The sequence below is a fragment of the Tasmannia lanceolata genome, unplaced genomic scaffold (genome assembly GCF_043159265.1).
Source record: "Tasmannia lanceolata isolate RefF3 unplaced genomic scaffold, GAP_Taslan_0.1 ptg000025l, whole genome shotgun sequence".
NCBI lineage: Eukaryota > Viridiplantae > Streptophyta > Magnoliopsida > Canellales > Winteraceae > Tasmannia > Tasmannia lanceolata.
In genome coordinates this window covers 13,016,417-13,037,267 of record NW_027518702.1, presented here as the reverse complement: position 1 = coordinate 13,037,267, position 20,851 = coordinate 13,016,417, and the positions used below count along the sequence as shown (strand labels likewise).

Here is a 20,851-nt window from a genome sequence, read left to right as displayed (position 1 = left end):
ATGTCAAGTTTTAGTTTGTTACTCTCAACCATTTCTTTTTCTTATTGTTACATAGCTCTTGATGGAGGGGTTTCCAACAAAGGGGGGATTTTATAGGATTGAGCAAAATCCATCCCCATTGGACGATTCTAACCCTCCAATTTGTTTGCATTAAATGGACTCTGAGAAAAATACAAGAGAGCTGGTCTGTATTCATCAAAGAAGCCTCAACAAATTGGAGGGCTAGAATCGTCCAATGGGGATGGAGTTTGATCCATGGCCCATCCATAGCTAGGTCCAACAAATAAATTGTTTGGACCATTGAGGAAGTGGCCTCAACTTGTACTCTACCTGCTCATACAACTACAGGTGAATCTACTCTTGAAATATGTGTATGTCTGCCTAAACTAAACTCACCTTGGCTTCTAATTCGAAAAAATGATACCATCATACAAACTAAAGCCTATACCCTCTCCCGTCTATATTAACTCAAGAAGATCCCTGTATGCAAAATAAAACAACTCACGCACTTACAAAAGACAACTCAAGAACTGAATTGACATAATAAAGAGCTATAGGAACAATAATGGAGACAAGAAAAAAGCCAAAAGCCATCTCAAATTTGATACAAACAAAAAACAGAGAAATTTCTGTCCATCAAACATTTAACATATTGGTATGAATCAAATGTGAAAATTATAAGAATGGCCAGAGACTAATGATGGGTTGGTAGGCCATTATGACACCCTTGCTGTCCTTGATAACAAACCAATCACTATGTCTAGTGTTATTGTAACCCCCTCATCTTCCATATAACACAACTTGGGAAAACAGTATGTATAGAGAGAGACACATGACATGGGCTCAGCTTTGTGTAAATATGTTCCAATGATGATCTTGTGACATGTTCTCCTTAATCTTTTCAAGCTTCTTGAGGATCTCCAGGAAAGACAGCCTCTGGTTCATGTCCGCAGCCCAACAGTGCTCCGTCAGCCTAAAATATCCAATAAACCAAAATTAGACGATGTTTATATTATTCTGCCAAGTTACTAATCACCAGGAACAATTGGTGCTAAACAACAAAAGGGAATTGGGCGATCAAACCCAAAAAAAGGAAATGTCAAGGAGCAATGAGAATCTAGGTGGCTAGGGCTTCGCCTATGTCATAGATATCCTTCTCGGGAATTTCTCAGCAAGGGAAAATCTCAGGATATATTATTATTATTATTATTTCAGTTTGGGAATTGCTAGGGTCCATCACAAAAGGCATTTCGCAGATGGTCTGTCGCAAGTCAAACTAGCCACACAGTGAATGAAGACAAAAGCCCTAGCAAATCCCTTTCGGTTTATATCAGGAGAAAATGGCAAAATTAAATTATTTGAAAATATATAAATTAAGAAAAAATAAAAAATATCATTAAAATATAGTGATATTATTGCGATAAATGAAAATATCGCCATATTTTTAAATTTTTGAGATTATTTCGAGATTTTGTATTTTTATCAAAATATCGCGATAAAATCGCTATATTTTGAAAATATAAGAGATATTTGTGACATAGGGCTTAGCCAATACAACAAACTAACACATACATCTAACATACCAATAAGCCAGAGTGTTTATGAGCGCCGAGACCATTTTATTTCAAATTTTTTTTTTTATAAATTTTACCAGGAAGTAGAGCAAAATGTAGACAGATGCTATTTTAGAAATGTTTTATACTTACTCTCTGAGTTCAGGGAGATATCCTTTCGCACGGAAGATGGGTCTGTGTCCATCTGCCACATACTTGGCAGCTTCATAAGGTTCATAGTTTGCTAATGGAGGGTCACCTTCGAGCATCTAGGGGAGAAAACTTATATGATCAAAAGGAACTTAAGCTGTCATGTTACCACAAATAACTAAAGATAAACCAAATTACCTCATACAATATCATCGCAAAGGAGAAAACATCAACTTTCTTATCATATTTCCTATGCTTGAAGACTTCAGGAGCCATATACCGGTCTTTTGTTCCAAAATCAGGAAAATCAGTTCCGTATGCAAAGTTCTTATTTCGATTAAATAAAATAGAATCTAAAAATATATATACTCACAGCTTCCAGTTTCTCCAGTCATTTTATACACATCATGAGAGTTTTGGACTTTGATGAGCTTGCTCAGTCCAAAGTCGCCAACCTTTAAATGGTCTGCATTGGAGTTGACCAGAAGAACATTCCTGAAATTCCACCAATTAAAAAAGTTCCCAATAAAATCACACAACCAATTTTCAAAAGCTTGCTGACGAATTCCATAACCTCCGAGCTTTTTAATGAAAAAAAAATCAGTGGAGTTGATCTACTTCGCTGTCTTTCTTACAAAATTTGAGCATTCATTGACTTGAACATGTAAAACTTAGAAATTAAAAGACCTTTTTCCAAATCAAGCCTAAAGGTTTTTGACACTAGTATGAACATCAAATAAAATATGCAAATCAAACTCACCTTGGCTTTAGGTCTCGATGAATTACAACATTGGGCTCATTATGGAGATAAGCCATGCCCCTGCACAGAAAAGAGAAAACAACCATCTATAATATATGCTAAATGTGTCTTTCTTTTTTTGTCATTCATTTTTTCATGGAAATTTTTCATTGGAAATCTTTTTCGAAGGAAAACTTTGATGGAAATTTGTCTTCATAGAAAATAAATTTTATTTATTTAGAAACTTCCATGAAGTTTTTTACACCTCATGCATAGCATTGGTGGGCCCCAACATTTTACAGTTGGTGTTTTGATGGCGTGGGACCCACCATTTTACACCTCATGATTTGATGGGGGTGGGGCCCACCATCTCCACCCAACCCAGGCATAGAGTGGGGCCGCCATTTTACACCTCACATTTTGATGCGATGGGGCCACCATTTTACACCTCACATTTTGAGGCGGTGGGGCCACCATTTCACACCCGTGGGTGGGGAGCACCATCTCCACCATAGGGTGGGGCCCATCATTTACACCTCGTGTTTTGATGGGGTGGGTTCCACTATTTTACACATCTTGACAGGGGGGGGTCCCACCATCACCAAAAATCCATGCATGGGTGGGTCCACCATTTTACACCTCATGTTTTGATGGGGTGGGCCCCACCATTTTACACCATGCATTAACACGAGCCAGGAACGCTTGCACATATGTGGGTACATGTCCGCGTGCACGTGCATGCGTGCAGATATGTATAATGTTGATGAATCCAGGACTTAAAACTTTGTACCGGTATTGGATTAATCGAGAGAAGCAAGCATTTGCATGAAATGAAAGCATAGATTCAATAAACTACTTAAAATATAAAGATAGAGAGCTCCTTCATATCAATTCGTAAGGGCATTATTAATTTTTCAGTGAGAGAAAAGGAAATGAAAGGAGGGTTAGCATTGAAATCAGATTTAACAAAGTTAAACTAAATTAACTTGTACCTTAAGCCGAAGTAAATATTGTTATCTCGCATCCTTTAATTTCTATTTATCATATCCATGGGCCTCTTGGATCTATTATTAAGTGTGCTTAACAACTTTCATTTATTATTCAAGCCAAACCCCGACAACTCTGGGTTATTACACTTGCATGCAAGTTTGTGAGTAAGCATCAGGATATGCGATCAGCAATGGTATCGATCACTGTTAGCAAATGAGAAAACAATATTTTTTATCCCAAAATAATGACGAGAGAGAGAGAGAGAGAGAGAGCTAAACTGAGGGGAAACCTTCCAAAAAACCAGCAGCAAGGGGGCCCATTGGATCAACGTCACCCATCCGCATTTATAATGACACCAAAAAATAAAAAATTAAAATAATGAAGCTAATTTATGTTTTTTTTTCTCGTTTTAGATCTTGGGATGTTATAGTCAGACCTGGGTCCATATCATTTTGAAAAGAAAGAAGACAAGAAGTCAAAAAAGAAAAAATTGATGAATACATTGAATAATAAAACAAATTTGAATTGTGGAAATCCCTTCTGATTTCCACAATTGCTGATTTTGATTTCCACAAATTTGATGAATCTAGATGAAAAATTCGAGAAAACAAAATCATGGTTGATTTCTTTCTAGAGGGTGGGCAATGCAGAAAAATTAATGGGCCCACAAACCCCACAATAATCTCCTCCAGCTCCTCTACAAGTTTACAGTATATAGGAAAGAAGAAACACGGCCAAAACTGGCCATAATGGTGAAGTCACCACCACGTCATCATGGCATCATGCTGATTCAGCAAATGGCACACCAGGGTTTCTTGGATCCCTTGTCAATTTTATTTGCAATAAATTATCACAATCTTTCTGGGATCTTTAGAGAATTTCTTATCGGGTCTATACAGGTTAAATTTTGTGAGGTTTCATTCAATATTTGGGATTTTCTCTATTGCAGTTTGTTTCCGCAGTTATTTCTTTAAATTAGAAGTTGGTTTATACAAAATTTAGCAAGATTCGTAGAATTCTCTCTTATGTAAGTTGTAAAGGAACATTTTACAACAACAAGAGTTGGTATTTTTTTAGGTTTTTTTTCTGATTTTATTTCTTCTTGTTGCATAGTGCTAGTACTGTTTAAGTTAATTTTTTTATTCGATCTTAAGTAATATTTCTGCTCGGAACATCCTTTCCCCATCTAGTCTGCATCAAATATGTTATCTACATCATTATAATAAGCAAGAATAAATTGATGGTTGTTTCAATCAGGCGCATATTGGTTCTTCATATGGATGATTTTATTCTACGTATCTGAGTAATCTATCTTGAATTAAATTCTCCAGTCATTCAGGCATGATACTACAAATGTATAGATAATATAGCAAGACCCGTGAAGTTATGATTCATGAGAATCTGTTGCAGCAAATTTTCTAAAATATCTCTCCTGGAACAATTATTATAAAATCTCTCTCCTTAGTACCTGGCAATATCAACGCAAAGTTAATAGCTGTTGAGGGATTAAGTGAGAAGCCTTACCTGGCAATGTCTAACGCAAAGTTAATAGCTGTTGACGGACTAAGTGAAGCCTTACCTGGCAATGTCTAAAGCAAAGTTAATAGCTGTTGATGGACTAAGTGAACCCTTTTCCTTGAGAAATTGATGAAGATCGCCCTGAAAAGGAACATAGACAAAAGTCACTTATTTTACAAATAGTCACTCCTTTAATAAATATTGATTTTCTCAGTACACTTCAAATTAACTTCCACAGCCAGAATACCGGACAAAATTAAACATCGTATTACCCCTCGGAGATACTCAGTGATCAACATCAGAGGTTTCTTTTCCATGACTGCTCCAAGGAATTGGACAATATTGGGGTGACGCAGCTTCACGAGCAAATTAACCTCATGCCTGAAGTCTTGGCTGAGTTGTGAGAGCATTAGATTAGTAAGGAATATCATTGCCCATATTTGGTGGAAAAACTTTTCTATATCCCACCAACAAATGCCTATTCAGACAACCCAGATTAAAAATAATGGCTAAATAACCATCTGTAATGCACCGATAACAAGGAAAAGCATTTATTAAGCATAAATGAGATAAACACTACCAAACATGCATTTTTAAATGTAAATGATGACATAAATTATTCAAGATTTACAATAGAGCACCTGAAAATGACTACCTGAGATGAGCGCTTGAAAATCTCTTGGAAACTAGACATCAACCATTAGTCATTTCCCTCAATACATGTTACATCCCACTCAAGTACCAAATCCATGAAAAGAAAAGGTGTATTTGTAAACCAACCAATGCTTTTCAGTTCTTTATACAACCCTCAGGGAGAACATGGGTCCCAAACAAATCAGGAAAAAAAAAAGATACAGTAAAATGATGTTTTGTTGTCCACAGTACAGATGCATCCATTCATTTAATAGATGAGAAATGAATAGCATGTTGCGTTGCAAAAGCACCCTCAAGAGAAGGTTCCATCAGCCATCAACCATAATTTTGGTCTCGGAAAAAATCAAGATATTTATTCAGAAAAATAGCTATTACCTCAAGCCCTTGAATACTGAAGGAGGTCTGATGGTGATACTGCCTCTTGGTGCTGGCATTCCCCATCGCGTTAGAGGCATCGAAATTGAAGTCAAGCTCAAGATAAAGATCACTGGGAAAATTGTAATAGAAATCGCTCCCCTAAATAATCATATGTGAGAGCTAGGTGTGATTGCAGTCTTTCTAAGTTTATATATCAAGGATAGGGATGGGATTGTTTCCTTTGGAGATGCATGGCATGGAGTTTGATCGAAAGGAGATCGCCAGATTGAGATAACGGCAATTTTGAGAGCTAAAGGCAAGATAGGTGACTGGGAATGCCCCACAGTAACTTTCACTACCACGTGCTTTGCAGATTGTGTGGGAAGTGATGGGCAAGGACTGATCGTGAGATATGACGCCCTCCTTCCATAGGAGACTCTTATGTTGTGAGGCCTCAGTATGTTGGTCTCCTCCGTGCTTAGTACTAATTGAGAATATCCAGATGAGAATTACCATATTTGAGTGATGAGGTCCTTCTCGTGAGATGAGACGCTAGAGAGGGAAGGTAGGTGTCAATAGTAAACATAGGTGTCCATAGTAATGAGGGATCAGATCAATCTTTAGGGTTGTCCATCCTTTGAGAGATCTGGGTGGTTTCGATTACAAATATGAAGACACTGTGTATTCAGTGTCGGCAAAATCCTCGAAGCAGAATAGTGAGTTCCTGAAGTGCTGCCAGTAGCTATGGTGAATGATTTCTCGATATCGAATGAAATCTTAGAGGGATGGATGAAGGGGAAATGAGAATTAATGGCAGGGTTAAGGTTTTGTCAGTCAGAAACTAGGAAGTGCTCATTATCTTTCCATCAGAAAAAGATGTCAAGTTGGTGATGGAAAAGAAAGGCATCAGCCCTGGATCCCACTATTGAAGAGCACATACAGGCACGCTTTGCTCTTGAGAAATCTGACATCCTTTGGTTATCCATTTGTGGGCTACCTTTCCGTGTACGAGACATAGAAATATTTGGGGATGCGACGTTAGAAGGAACTTGACACTAGCAAGAGTGCTAATCAGATCTTCTTTCTCGGTCTCTCATCAGGGTGTTAGAGCAAAAAAGTGTTTATAGGGCCTTGGTGTCATGCAAGGAGATTGGAATCTCGGAGTTTGCTTTCGGAGTAAGGAAGGTGATTGGAGAGACTCTAACAAATGTGCTTGCTGACATGTCCAATGTGGAGGTGAAAGGTCCAATCAACCTGTCCAGAGTCCTTATGTGAGGGAGTAACGGGAAGAAGAGAGACACAGTGATCAGTTACATCAGAATACAATTGTTGGAATATGTAACTTGCCTAAGGGCATTTAGGACTTTGTACATCCCTTTATGTTTTAGTATAAAGATATGAGTCAGGGGGAGATAACCCCAACTCATTCTATTTTCTCTGTCTAAACTTTCGTCTAACATGGTATCAGAGCCTTAGGGTTTTCTGATCCCTACGGTTCCGTATCAGCCTCCATCTTCTCCGCCCTCCCACCCCACCCCCCGCGCTACGAAACCCAACTCCAGGCTAAGTTTCATCCGAGGCATACCGACACGCTGTCTTTTTCGTCCCGAGAAGGAGTCGTTCCCTCCGAGCCGAAGGCCCTCCGTCCCCGACGAGTCACGCCTCTCCTCCCCCGCGCAGCAACCCCTAAAACATCTTCCACACAGGGTGGAAATTATTTTCCAAGAACGAGGATTTGCACACCCCCCCCCCCCCAAATTTTCCACCAACCCAGAAATCTTTTTCCAGGACCGAGGATTTGCACCCCCCCAAAATTTTCCAGGAAAATATTTTCTCACCTTGGAAAACCTTTTCCAGGACTGAGGATCTGCAGCTGTGTTTTGCCTCGCACAAGAATTTTTATTTTTTCCAGCCCCCAATTCGTAGGTCTACTGGTAAGCCTCACACCCCAAGTTTTTCAACCCCCATCACTTTTCCTCCTCTCTTACCCTACTTTGATTCTAGTTTGTCTTTGCGGCTCCCCTCTGTGCCTCATGGGGCTGTCCTCTTGTCAAGCTTCGTTGATGCCCGTCATTCTTGGAGCCGCGTCTAGCTGTGTTTTGCCTCGCACAAGAATTTTTATTTTTTCCAGCCCCCAATTCGTAGGTCTACTAGTAAGCCTCACACCCCAAGTTTTTCAACCCCCATCACTTTTCCTCCTCTCCCTTTCGTCCCTTGGTAAACCCTAGATCTTCATCTCTTACTCTTACCCTACTTTGATTCTAGTTTGTCTTTGCGGCTCCCCTCTGTGCCTCATGGGGCTTCCCTCTTGTCAAGCTTCGTTGATGCCCGTCATTCTCGGAGCCGCGTCTAGCTTTCTTGGCGTATCCTAGTTTGCCCACCTATTTTGTTATGTCCTGTTATTCGTCTTGGTTTCGATTGTCTGTTTCTTTCTTGCTTGTTGTTATGGAGGAGGTGCTTGACAATCCTTCCACAGGAGTGGCTCCTGGTGTTCGTCTGACACCCTCTTTGGCGTCTTCTTCGTCATCATCTCTCTCTGTGGATGGATCATTCCCACATATCACTACTGTTAAGTTGGATGGGGCAAACTACGTTACTTGGAAAGCAGCCGTCGAGAAGTATCTTATTGCCCGTGGGAAAGCCCACGTCATTCGTCGTGATCCTCCTCCTACGACGGATCCCACCTTTGATCGCTGGGAACAGGAGGATGCTCTTGTTTGTACCCTTCTGTGGCAGAGTATGGCCCCTCACGTCTTTGGGCCCTTAATGCTTCTGCCTACTGCGAAACGGATCTAGGATCAGGTTACTCTTCTTTACTCTGGCGTGGCAAACATTAGTCGGATCTGCTTTACCTATTCCGAGTGAATGCGTTTCCGCCGTGGTGATCTTCCTCTTGCCACCCATTACAGCCAATTCGTTGGCCTCTGTCAGCAGCTTGATGTTTACATGCCGCTTACCACGGATCTCACAGAGGCTGCCCGTCAGAGGGATCAGATCCGTGTTGTGCAGTACCTTGAGAGTTTAGGTCCAGAGTACATGCATCTTCCTCAGCAGATTATCGGTTCTGGCGCTATTCCTTCCCTTACTGAGGTTTACTCCCGCGTCCAGCAGTGCTCTCCTGGTGATCCCATGATATCTGTTCCTATTGATGGTTCTGCTCTCGCGACCTATGATGGCAGTACTCGCCCGCCTCGTGGTGGAGCCTCCTCTGGTCGTGGTCGTGCCGGCCGTGGTGGTGGTCGTTATGGTGGTGGACGTGGCCGTTCTTTTTGCACTCACTGTCAACACGAGGGACATTATATTGACCATTGCTATACCCTGCATCCCGAGCTTCGTCAGGCACGCTCGGCTCACATGGGTGCTACTACTGCTTCGGCTTCAAATTGCACTCCCTCTGCTTCTGTTCCTGCACCAGCTGATTCCACCTATACATTATCCCGTGCCGATTATGAGGAGTTCCAGCGTCTGCGGCTCAATTCTCGTCCTCCCTCTACAGGTTTCGCCCAGCCAGGTAGTTCACCCACTACTCTTCTATCTAGCTCAGGGTCATGGATCATTGACTCTGGCGCATCCAATCACCTGACTGATAACTCTTCTCAGCTTCATTCTTTTCGCTCTTTCTCGTCTCCCTCTCAGTCTATCACCCTTGCTGATGGGTCCACTACACCTATCACTGGTGTTGGTTATATCTCCCCTCATCCTGCTCTTACCTTATCTTTTGTTTTATGTGTACCAAAATCACCATTTAGTTTACTTTCAGTTAGCCAAATTACTAAATCTCTTCACTGTTCTGTCTCATTTTTCCCATCTTACTGTTTATTTCAGGATCTCTAGACTGGGAAAACGATTGGAACGGGTCGTGAGGTAGATGGACTCTATCGTCTTGACTGCCGGCCGCCTACTGTCTTACATAGCTCTGTGGATACATTTCAGTGGCATTGTCGCCTGGGGCATCCTTCACTTCAGCGGCTGCAGCAGACTTCTCTGGTTCCCGGACCTTTTTCTAGTTTTCAGTGCGAGTCCTGTGAACTCGGGAAGCACCGTCGTGTGTCGTTTCCGTCCCGGATCATTAGTCGAGTGTCTAGTCCTTTTGAATTAGTCCATTCTGATGTATGGGGACCCTCTGGGGTCGCGTCTACTACTAGCTTTCGGTATTTTATTGTGTTTATTGATGACTTCTCACGCATGACCTGGTTATATTTACTGAAGAGTCGATCCGACGTGTTCTTTGCTCTTCGCACATTTCATTCTGAAATTAAGAATCAATATAATTGCAATATTAAATGTCTTCGTACTGACAATGCTAGAGAATATTTTTCTGATACTAATGGCTTTCAATCCTATCTCTCCCAACATGGGATTTTACATCAGTCTTCATGTGCGTACACCTCTCAACACAATGATGTTGCTGAAAGGAAACTTCGTTATTTGCTTGAAGTAGGTCGCACTCTTCTTTTTCAGATGAGTGTTTCTAAGGCATACTGGAGTGATGCCCTTCTCACGGCGTGTTTCTTAGCAAATCGCCTTCCTTCCTCTGTCTTAGAGGGTGCCTCTTCCTTCGAGATTTTATCTCCTAAAAGGAACAGTTTCCTCTGACACCTCGTGTATTTGGATGCGTTTGTTTTGTTCATCACCTTGGACCTGGCCGTGACAAACTCGATCCCCGGTCTGAGCGTTGTGTCTTTCTGGGGTATTCCCGTACGCAGAAAGGCTATCGTTGCTATAGCCCTCGTCTGCGTCGCTGGTTTGTCTCAGCCGATGTTACGTTCTTTGAGTCTGAGGCATTCTTCCAACACGACGCAGCATCTTTCACCCCTTCTCTCGAGTCCGAGGTCTCGCTTCCCTTACCAGATCTACCTGCTTCTCTTCCGTCATCTCCTATTTCCGTGCGGCCAACTTCTGCAGCTTCTACTTCTTCTGCCACGTTGGAGAAGCCAGCTCCACCTAAAATTACACAGCAATATCAGCGGCGCCAAGTTACAGATAGGTCTCTTCTACCTCCTCTCGCACAATCATCTTCTGAGCCGATGATCCCTCTCTCCCGCTCTCAGGTATCTTCTCTTCCGCCTTCCTCTGTTGTTTCTGATTCTCCTATTGCATCTCGTACGAGATCCCGTTCCACTGCACATCCTATTTCGAGTTTTGTTTCTTATGATAAGCTCACCAGTACCTTCCAGAGCTTTGTTTCCTCCTTGTCTTCTATATCTTTACCACAGTCAGTGGCTGAGGCTCTTAACCATCCTGGCTGGCGTGATGCTATGAACCTAGAAATGGGCGCTCTTCATAGTAATGATACATGGGATCTGGTTTCTCTACCCCCTGGTGCCCGTCCTGTTGGTTGTCGGTGGGTTTTCTCCATCAAATACCTCCCTGATGGTACTGTCGAGCGCTTAAAAGCACGGTTCGTCGCGAAAGGATACACTCAGACTTTTGGTGTTGACTACACTGAGACCTTCAGTCCCGTTGCGAAAATTCCCTCTATCCGTGTGCTCCTGTCTCTTGCTGTTAATCATAGCTGGCCCCTTCATCAGCTGGATGTGAAGAATGCTTTCCTCCATGGCAACCTGACTGAGGAGGTGTATATGGAGCAACCACCAGGGTTTGTTGCTCAGGGGGAGACTTCCTCCTACGTGTGTCGCCTACGCAAGTCACTCTATGGCCTCAAACAATCTCCGCGTGCGTGGTTTGGGAGATTCAGTGAGGCAGTCATGCGCTTTGGCATGAAACAATGCGCAGTGGATCACTCAGTCTTCAGTTATCACTCTTCAGCTGGGTGTATTTTGTTAATAGTTTATGTGGATGACATAATCATCACAGGGAGCAATTCACAAGGTATACAACATTTGAAAACCTTCTTGCAAAAGGAATTCTCTACTAAGGATTTGGGTCAGCTCAGGTATTTCTTGGGGATAGAGGTTGCTCGTTCTTCTAGAGGCTTGTTCTTATCACAGAGAAAGTATGTCTTGGACTTGCTAAAAGAAACAGGCAATCTTGGAGTTAAACCAGCTTCTGCACCCATGGATCCTAATGTGAAACTCGTTCCAGAACAAGGAGAGTTGTTGGAGGATCCTGGCAGGTATCGCAGGCTTGTCGGTAAACTTATATATCTCACGGTTACTCGGCCAGATATTTCATATGCTGTTGGAGTTGTCAGTCAGTATATGAGCTCTCCACGTACTTCTCACTGGGCTGCGGTGACACAGATTCTCAAGTATTTGAAAGGGGCTCCAGGGACGGGATTGATGTTCAAAAGACATGGCCATATGAAAGTTGAAGGCTTCTCTGATGCAGATTGGGCTGGATCCCCAGCAGATAGACGGTCCACCACTGGGTATTGTACATATGTAGGTGGCAATCTTGTTTCATGGAAGAGTAAGAAGCAGGATGTTATAGCTAAGTCCAGTGCAGAGGCTGAATACAGGGCAATGGCACAGACAAGCATGGAACTTATTTGGCTACGTTCACTTCTTTCTGAAATTGGCTTCATTTCATCTTCTCCTTCGCAGCTTTATTGCGACAACAAAGCTGCAATATACATTGCCAACAATCCAGTCTTCCATGAGCGCACCAAGCATATTGAAGTGGATTGTCATTTTATCCATCAAAGAATCCAGAAAAGAGAGATTTGCACTGTGTTTACTCGGTCAGGGGACCAATTAGCTGATATGTTTACAAAGTCCTTAAATAAGTCAAAATTGAGTGATATATGTAACAAGCTAGGAATGTATGATATCTACATTCCAGCTTGAGGGGGAGTGTTGGAATATGTAACTTGCCTAAGGGCATTTAGGACTTTGTACATCCCTTTATGTTTTAGTATAAAGATATGAGTCAGGGGGAGATAACCCTAACTCATTCTATTTTCTCTGTCTAAACTTTCGTCTAACAACAATGATATACTAAGTGTGGTTATCTTCAACATAGTCAAGAGGTCAAAATATTATCATCTTGTCAAACATCAATAACTTACAACATGAGTCTTAGCTTTAAAAATGACATTTCATAATTCATACTGCTCAACTTTTACTAAATAAGTGTTAAATCCATAAGAAGGTACTCACGGTTTCCATTTATTACTGAAGCTGCAAAGTAATTTTATGGCATTTGGAAATTACATCTCTTTTCAATTTGATATGGAGTCATTCACAAAACATGTCATGCTTCAAAAATCACAGGTAGACATGAAACTTGGTCATGCTCAAGTATTGAGTCCGAAATCCAATTTTATATTAAAATTACCAATTCAATTCATTGATCAACTAATTTTTCATAGAACCTCACTGAGATTATAATTGAGTAGGCATAATTGAACTCAGAAAACCAAAAGACTGATTTCCTAGTCTGAGTCCAAGTTTTTGAACAGTGACACATGTTCTAATATTTACGTAGTGGAATATATTCCCAACCCACATATTCCATTAATGACATTAATAATCAAATTAAAGTCTGATCCAGTAGTCTATGTTTCCTGCCCGGAGGAAGGGTTTCAATCCTACATCTAATAAAAACTAAGGCATTAAATCATATGATCAAATAGTCTAAACTACGCAAAAGAAAATGTGAAGTAGATAATAGGTCTTACGTCACCAATCTATCATCTGAAAGAGATGGAAGAATGCGTTTGACTGCCACTGGTGTTCCACGCCAACTTGCTCTCAAAATTTCACCAAAAGATCCCTACCAAAATAAACTTTGATCAGCTAAAGCAAATCTAATAAACTGATTATGAACAAAAAACTAGTACCAGCACATAAAAACCTAAGTTGCTCTGAGATGAAGTGGATTTACATGGATCAAGTAACCCAATTGCACTGGAAACATGTAGTTCTATTACAAAGAGAGAGGAAAAAGACTAAAGTTAACAGATTTTCCATGTTGAAATAACCTATAGTCACACATTTTGCTATGGTGCATACATCTTTTTAAACAAATAAAAAATTTATTTTAAAAAAAGGCAAGTCAGAGCTAGTAGAGGCACAATACAAGGGGGAAAAAAGGAAAAGGGAAAAATTATATTCTAGGCATCTCATGCCAAATCAAGTTTGGGATGGAAACATCAAAATTAGCTAAAAAGTCTACAAAGGTGTTTCCTTCTCTTTGTATATGAAAGTAAAGACACTCCATATCCCGTAGGAGATCCACAACCGCCCTAAAGTAGCGTTTAAATCTTCGGGTGTTTCCCTCTCTGTATGCTGCAAATGGGCATACAGAAAAAAAAAACATGAATAAAGGCCCACCTTTCCAATAACAGTCGAGGTTGAAAAATCTAGCTCAGACGGATCAATTTCCCAGTCACACTTGTTTGGTAGAGGGGGTGGAACTGGCTTTGGTTCAAAATGGCTGCCATTTTGCCCCTGCAAAAGATATACTCAGATAAGACGTTTTCCGTTTTTTTCTTTTTTGAATGGATAATAACGAAATGAAAAACAAATTTTTGAACGGTAACAATAAAGATGTCATGCTAAAAAATGTGAATTTGATATAATCACATGATAAACCACCACCTTCATGAGTGATGACCTCTTCAGTAACATTAAAGATAGTATAGAGCATAGGGGCAGAGAGACTACTTCATATAACTTTTGAGGAAATAGTCAAGGTAACAACATAAAACAAATTAGCATACTCTACAAAATTTTACTATCAATAATTTGGATGTACATCATGTTGTGACGTGGCAAACATTTCCTGCATTCCATTAATTAAATGGTTTCTTACTTTCTACTATCAATTCCTATCTCCAAATGATACGAGATTGACATCCAGACAACTCCAAAGCAAAAACAAACTTCTATGTGTACTGCAATGGACCAAAGCTAAGATAATTGACTGTGCATAAAGGGGCAGATCAAGAATACTAAACCTTAGGAGGTATCTCTAAAGGCTTATCTTGAAATTTCTTGTTATTAAAGAGAGACCCATTATGTTATCCTACAAATTGTTTCTTGCTAAAAAGATGCAGAGGATTGGGTTCCTCCATAGACTCTGGAACTTCCTTGACACTCTTCTTAACCTCTATACTAACCACTATGTTGTAGATGGGAGGTATTAGATCGACCATAACGAAAGACAATTCGATCAAATATGATATATCCATAGTACACAGAGTAATATATTTGCGATGCTCACTGGAATGACATCATATTAGATGAAATCCCCATATACCACGATATGAAAAGATATAAAAATCTCTAGGCGACTAGGATGATAGTTTTGTCAACCCATGCAACCTTGTATGGATTAGGATGTGGTTTTGGAGTTCGTTTAAGGTAAACCAAAGCACTTAGCGAAACCACATTCATGCTACTACCACCATCAATGATCAATAGGAAGATCCACTCTCCCCAACAAACATTTGTCGAGGAGATTGTTGTACGAAGTCAAATCTCTTGCTCCTCCAGCCTCGGATTTTGTTAGAATTCTATTGGCAATATTAAGTTAAGAGGTATCTTCCACTAACTCCTAACTCATACTCCTCATCTGTGGGATCCCCGACTCATGATCACAAGAAAGTTCGTCATGATGCTCCTCTAAGTCACTCGCAGCTCCTAAGGACAGTTGTTACTGTTCCTCATTGCAGGCGATCCCAGCTTACCAATCAAAAAAAAAAGAAAAAAGAATCAAACTAAAAGAACACTCCTCATATTTGTCAATGGGATATGTGACCATTGCTGAGTAGACTGAAATGATCTGAAAGTATTTGTCTATTCCTTTCAAAAGCATTTTGGTTCAAGTGGAGAGTACCATCCAGAATTTACAAATACATTACTGTATGGAACCATAATAGACAGTCTTGAGTATTGACCCACTACATGGATATGGTAAGAAGGCACAAGAGTTCATACATTTACTCAAGGAAAAAATCCTGTTAAAAAACAATATCCACGGTTTAGAAAGATATTTAATATTGTATGAATATCATAGTTGCAATAAACGGAATCACATGGTGCAAACTATAATAAGGGATGAGAAATTCCAAACGTACATAAGACAAGCCACCATACGATTTCAACAGCTCAATCATGCCATGTTTCTTAGCTCCTTCTGCGTCAGCTAGTGGCTGCCATGAAGAAAAACTAGTTTAGTTGATAAATTATGTCGGAATTCAAGATAGCAAAGCAAGATAAAGACAAAAAAACATACTTTCATATTTTTTGAGATAAATGAAGAATACTTCAAGTGAATACAAAAAAACATATTTTATATTTTTGAGAAAAAATGGAGAATACTTCAAGTGAATATGATTATCAAGTACAAGAGACTTAAACATCGTAACAAGAGCTTGCCTTATAAGCATTGATCGAGTTCGAAGATATTGTTTTGCCATGAATGTTTTCAGCCAACCTCATGAAAGAGAGAATGAGGTACACATGCTTATGGGAACCATCCTAAGGTTCAAATTTTAATTTTAAGGTGTCTTTTAAGCCCCTTAAGTTATAGGATGGGTATAACGGCCTTTTCCCAACAATATCACTTGGTTTCTTTAAGTTGTAGGTGTTTAAAATGAGGCTCGCATGTGTATTACGAAAATATTAAGTGATAGAGGCATTTAAGTCATTTGTAATTAATCACTTGAGATGGTAAGTGACCTCAAGGGCACACCTTGCAACTTAAAAGAGTCACTACTATTTGTGGTAACAAATGTCCATTTAATGGGAGTGTAAAGTCATTAGGAGTTTGAGTTGCATTGGGAGTTTTATTTCAAAAAGAAAAGTAGTTTATTTGGAGTAGGATTTGATAGAATCCATGTAAAGAGAGAATAAGAGTCCTAATTAGTCTATGATAGTTTTTTTTCTCAATTTCGTATGGCTTGCATAGCATATAAATTTGAAAGGCCTATTGGCCCTGTAAACAATTGAATATGAATGAAAATTAATGGTTTCTTATTTTGATTGTGTGTGGTGCTTTTTTAGAAGTGTGATGCTTCATATCCTAAGATGTGATACAGAAGAGAATCCTTGTGTGCCTCCAGGTCAATTTTACAGCCTTATACTTTTTTGTGTTATTTTTTTCTTCTCCATTCTCCGTTGTCCGCATTCTCTTCACCTTTCCTTTCTCCTCTCCTCATGTCATATACAACCCAAACCAACCCACAATCTCTTCTCTCACACAACCTACAAAGCACCCTGCCGCTCAAGAACTACTCTTTATCAATCTTTCTCCCCATATAACCAATTTTTATTTATCTTTACCCTTTCTTTACATTGAGATATTGCTTTGCTATGAATGTTTTCTAGCAACCTCATGAAATGTGAGAATGATATAAGAGAGAAAGGTACACATGCGGACCAGATATGTTTGACTCATAACGAGCTCAAGAAAACTATGAGATTGTAGCACAAGTTTGGGTGAATCCATTGAGTGTGCAATAACAGATCTGTTTGTCTTGGGAAATGTGCATAAGTTTTAAAAAGGTAAAATAATTAGAAAGTCCATCATCAAATGCTATCAGCAGCCTTTTGAGAAGCGCGACAATGTGAGTTCGTGCATATTATCAATTCCAAAATCAGTTGCCTAAATATATCACTTGTTCAAAAGAAAAAACACAAATCCGGCACATGTCATATGTCGCAAAATGATTAAGAACTGTTCTAATTGGAATTTAATAGTGAGAAAAATAATCAAAACCTGAGAAATAGATGTGAAATTGAAAAAATAAACTACGTGAGAAAGTTCTGTAGGGGTGAGTGTCCAAGATGATTGGTAAAATTGCATTGGGACACTAATTAAGCCATGGCCATATTGAGGGAGATTTTTTAGTCATCGGGGCCCAAACTTGGTGGATGGAGATCATCACACCACATAGAGAAGGTATTCTTTCCTTTTGGCGATCATGACAGGATCGTGAATAGGCCTTGTAGCCATTAAAGAGGACAATTAGTGACTGTGCTTGTGAAACGACCAGTTACTCCAAAAGCTTAAGCTGTTGGAGAAGGCATTTTTTATTCTTTTATACTTTAACACTCCCCCTCACATGTGGCCCCTCTTTCTTCGGGTTGGCCTACACGTGGCACACCACACATGCAGCCCCACTTTTGGGTTGACCATTGCATGTAGATTTTTTTATATCAAGGAGGTTTGAACTCAGGACCATTGATCCGATACCATGTCAAACTACCAGTTTCTCCAAAAGCTTAAGCTGTTTGAGAAGTTGTTATTTATTCGTTTATACTTTAACATTGCTTTAAGCTGCTAAAAAATCAACAAAGAGCGAATGGTGCCTTTTGGGATGAAATTTTGATATGTTAATGCATCTGGAAGGGAAAAGCCATGCATATAAATAATGTTGAGAATGAAGGAAGTTTCCAAATTTTCCATTGTTCCAAATCTCCTAGGGAGAGGTTCTCTTGGATACTGAGTCACACACAAACTATAAGTGTTACATACGTATATATAGATATAGATAGATTGCTTTTGTATTATGTCAACTGAAGGTAAGGTTTTTTCTCCTGAGCCCCTTCAATTCATAACCGTTCATTTGTGATGTCGTGCCGAGTACCTTGAAGCTTACAATTTCCATTAAGGCTCCATTTCTTTTGACGTAAAATTTGTTTTATGTTGTAAAAATGAACATAAAACAAATTTCAAATTTTACATCCATTTTCATGAACATGAAAATCAGAAACCAAAGCTTTACTAATTTCAATCACACGAGCACAGATACAAACAAATGAATTCCAAATACTGATGATGATGATACGCGGGACACACATGGCATGACATTTAGTGTTATTATGTTATTATATAAACAGTTAATTAATTAGATATATGATGTGTCATTGTAAGTTAAGTAGTTGTTTTACGAGTAAGTCTAAACTGAAGAGCGCCCTTGCATAAATAAGGTGAAACATAGCCCCCATTGGTTGAAAGTGCACTCAATGCCTTTAACATTTACATCTTCGGTGCTATTACGAATGCACTTTCAACCAATGGGGGTGCCCTTTCACCTTATTTATGCAAGGGCGCCCGTCAGTTTAGGCTTCCTCTTGTTTTATTTGTAGGGTTTAAAAGGGAGTGGTTTTATTTGAAAGTAGAGTGGCTATATTGTAACTTGTACCTACCTGTTTAGTATTTAAATCAAAGTGGGAAGCCTTAGAAATTTAAACCCAAAAGGAATGTTAAGGAGGCAAGGCTATATCCTCGAATTTAGCCAATTTTATTACATATATTTCATCTGTGAGAATTTCAGCAGATGAACAAATGGTAAGTTTGATAATTAAATTAATTAGACAGCAGAAATTGAAAGTTTTGAAGTAATTAGAAAGAAAGAGATTAGGTTATTATTACAGTGTTCTTCCAGCGATCTTGAGCATTGACATCGGCACCAAAATCAAGAAGTGATTTGGCAACATCGATCCATCCATGAAGAGATGCAACATGAAGAGGAGTCCTATTATCATAATCCCTTGCGGAAACAAGACTAGGGTCTTCCTCTAGGAGCTTACGAACGGCTGAGGCATCGTTCTGATGAGTGTGCCATAGAATCAGCGATGTTCTACTAACCCTAGCTTTCTCCTTTTGCTTATCCCCTCCAGATCCCTCTCCTTGCCCTTCAGGAGTGTTGCTTCCAACAACCCCTTCTTCTTTCTTCCCACTCATATTATTAGAAAAAACTGAGTGTGGATTGCCTTTGTTTCCGATCTCCTTCTACACTCTGTAAGCTTATAGCTGATACAATTAGCTTTCACCTATTCACGATCTGGACAGGAATAATAATAATAATACTCTTCTTCTTCCATTCATTCGTCATCAAGTTTGTACCTCCATTGCAACTAAAGTGATCCAGCCGTTCATTTTTTTAGCCAAGGGATGAGATTAATCTAACCAAAAAAACAGGTTTTTCTTTTTCTCTTTTTAATCATAAACAGGATAAAGACAAAATCTGTTAAAAAGTGAGCCTATTCACCGTTTTGCGAAATGCCTTCTGAGATGGTCCTTAGCAAATTTCTATTTCTTTTCTACTTAAAAGCTAAACAAATCAACCCTCAATCAAATCATCACATGAGAAAGATAGCACGTCTAAAAGCTAATCAAATCAACTTATAAGCGTGAGGGAAAGGGAGAGAGAGCCTATCTAAAAGCCAACAGAATTGATCTTCTTAGAGAGAAGATCAGCCTCTTGATCCGCTTCGAGAGAAGGATCAAACTCATTTGTTGTGCACAAAGACACACTTTCTCTAGAAAATTTCTAATCTAGATAACCCTTATCTCTAAGACTCCACTGAGAGCTTGTCTAAAAGCTAATCAAATCAACATAGAAGAGTGTCCAAGAGGGGGTGAGTGCCCAAACCACTGAGAGCTTGTCTAAAAGCTAATCAAATCAACATAGAAGAGTGTCCAAGAGGGGGTGAGTGCCCAAACCCCAGACAACTGTTAGTCAGCTCTGAGGTCCCAACCTGTTGTCTCCTGCAAAAGCAAGCCGCTAAATGGGCTTTCGGCAAAAGTTCCTAGCAAAATCCCTTTTCTTTTTTGTCTTAAAACACGCTTGGAAGGAAGGGACATCTACCTAGCCCACTGTCGGCTTCCTATTTACGCTTCCTAATTAAATTAAGGCTTTCACCATTACACTGACTACAGTCTTGAAAACAACTGTGAAAGATTCTCGATTGCTCTTGTGCTGAATTTTCTCACCCACGTCCCGACAAATGGATTATGCAAGGATGAGATGAGTCGTTGCATAACATCTACTGCTTTTCTTTTTTTAATTGGCTTTTGAGACTTATTTGGGAATTGTAATAACCTATGACTTCTGGTTAGATAATAAAAGACAAGATGAGTTAGTGCAATTATCAAAACATGGCAATAGTGCCCTTTGTTTAAAATATCTGTCGAAAAAACATATACCGAAAAATGCATCATAGAACACTCTAAATGCATCAACACATGTCCC

At 39.7% G+C, this 20,851-nt stretch overlaps 1 protein-coding gene across 1 annotated transcript; it reads right to left on the bottom strand.

Moving 5' to 3' along the window:
* Positions 1-579: 579 nt before the first annotated feature.
* VIK (VH1-interacting kinase) lies at positions 580-19,681 on the bottom strand. Its single transcript, XM_077368186.1, has 11 exons — positions 19,249-19,681; positions 15,947-16,021; positions 14,199-14,315; positions 13,544-13,638; positions 5,223-5,343; positions 5,012-5,091; positions 2,464-2,523; positions 2,077-2,198; positions 1,902-1,987; positions 1,707-1,822; positions 580-973 (listed from the first exon to the last, which is right to left on the bottom strand). The coding sequence occupies exons 1-11, from the start codon at positions 19,558-19,560 to the stop codon at positions 844-846; spliced, it is 1,314 nt and encodes a 437-aa protein (XP_077224301.1). The 5' UTR covers positions 19,561-19,681; the 3' UTR covers positions 580-843.
* Positions 19,682-20,851: the final 1,170 nt, after the last annotated feature.

Coding starts and splice junctions, on each gene's coding strand:
- VIK (XM_077368186.1), bottom strand. CDS start 19,560: ATGAGTGGGAAGAAAGAAGAAGGGGTTGTTGGAAGCAACACTCCTGAA. Junction 5,092..5,222: donor TCACTGAGTATCTCCGAGGG/GTAATACGATGT, acceptor GTTCCTTTTCAG/GGCGATCTTCATCAATTTCT. Junction 974..1,706: donor TATCTCCCTGAACTCAGAGA/GTAAGTATAAAA, acceptor TGGATATTTTAG/GCTGACGGAGCACTGTTGGG.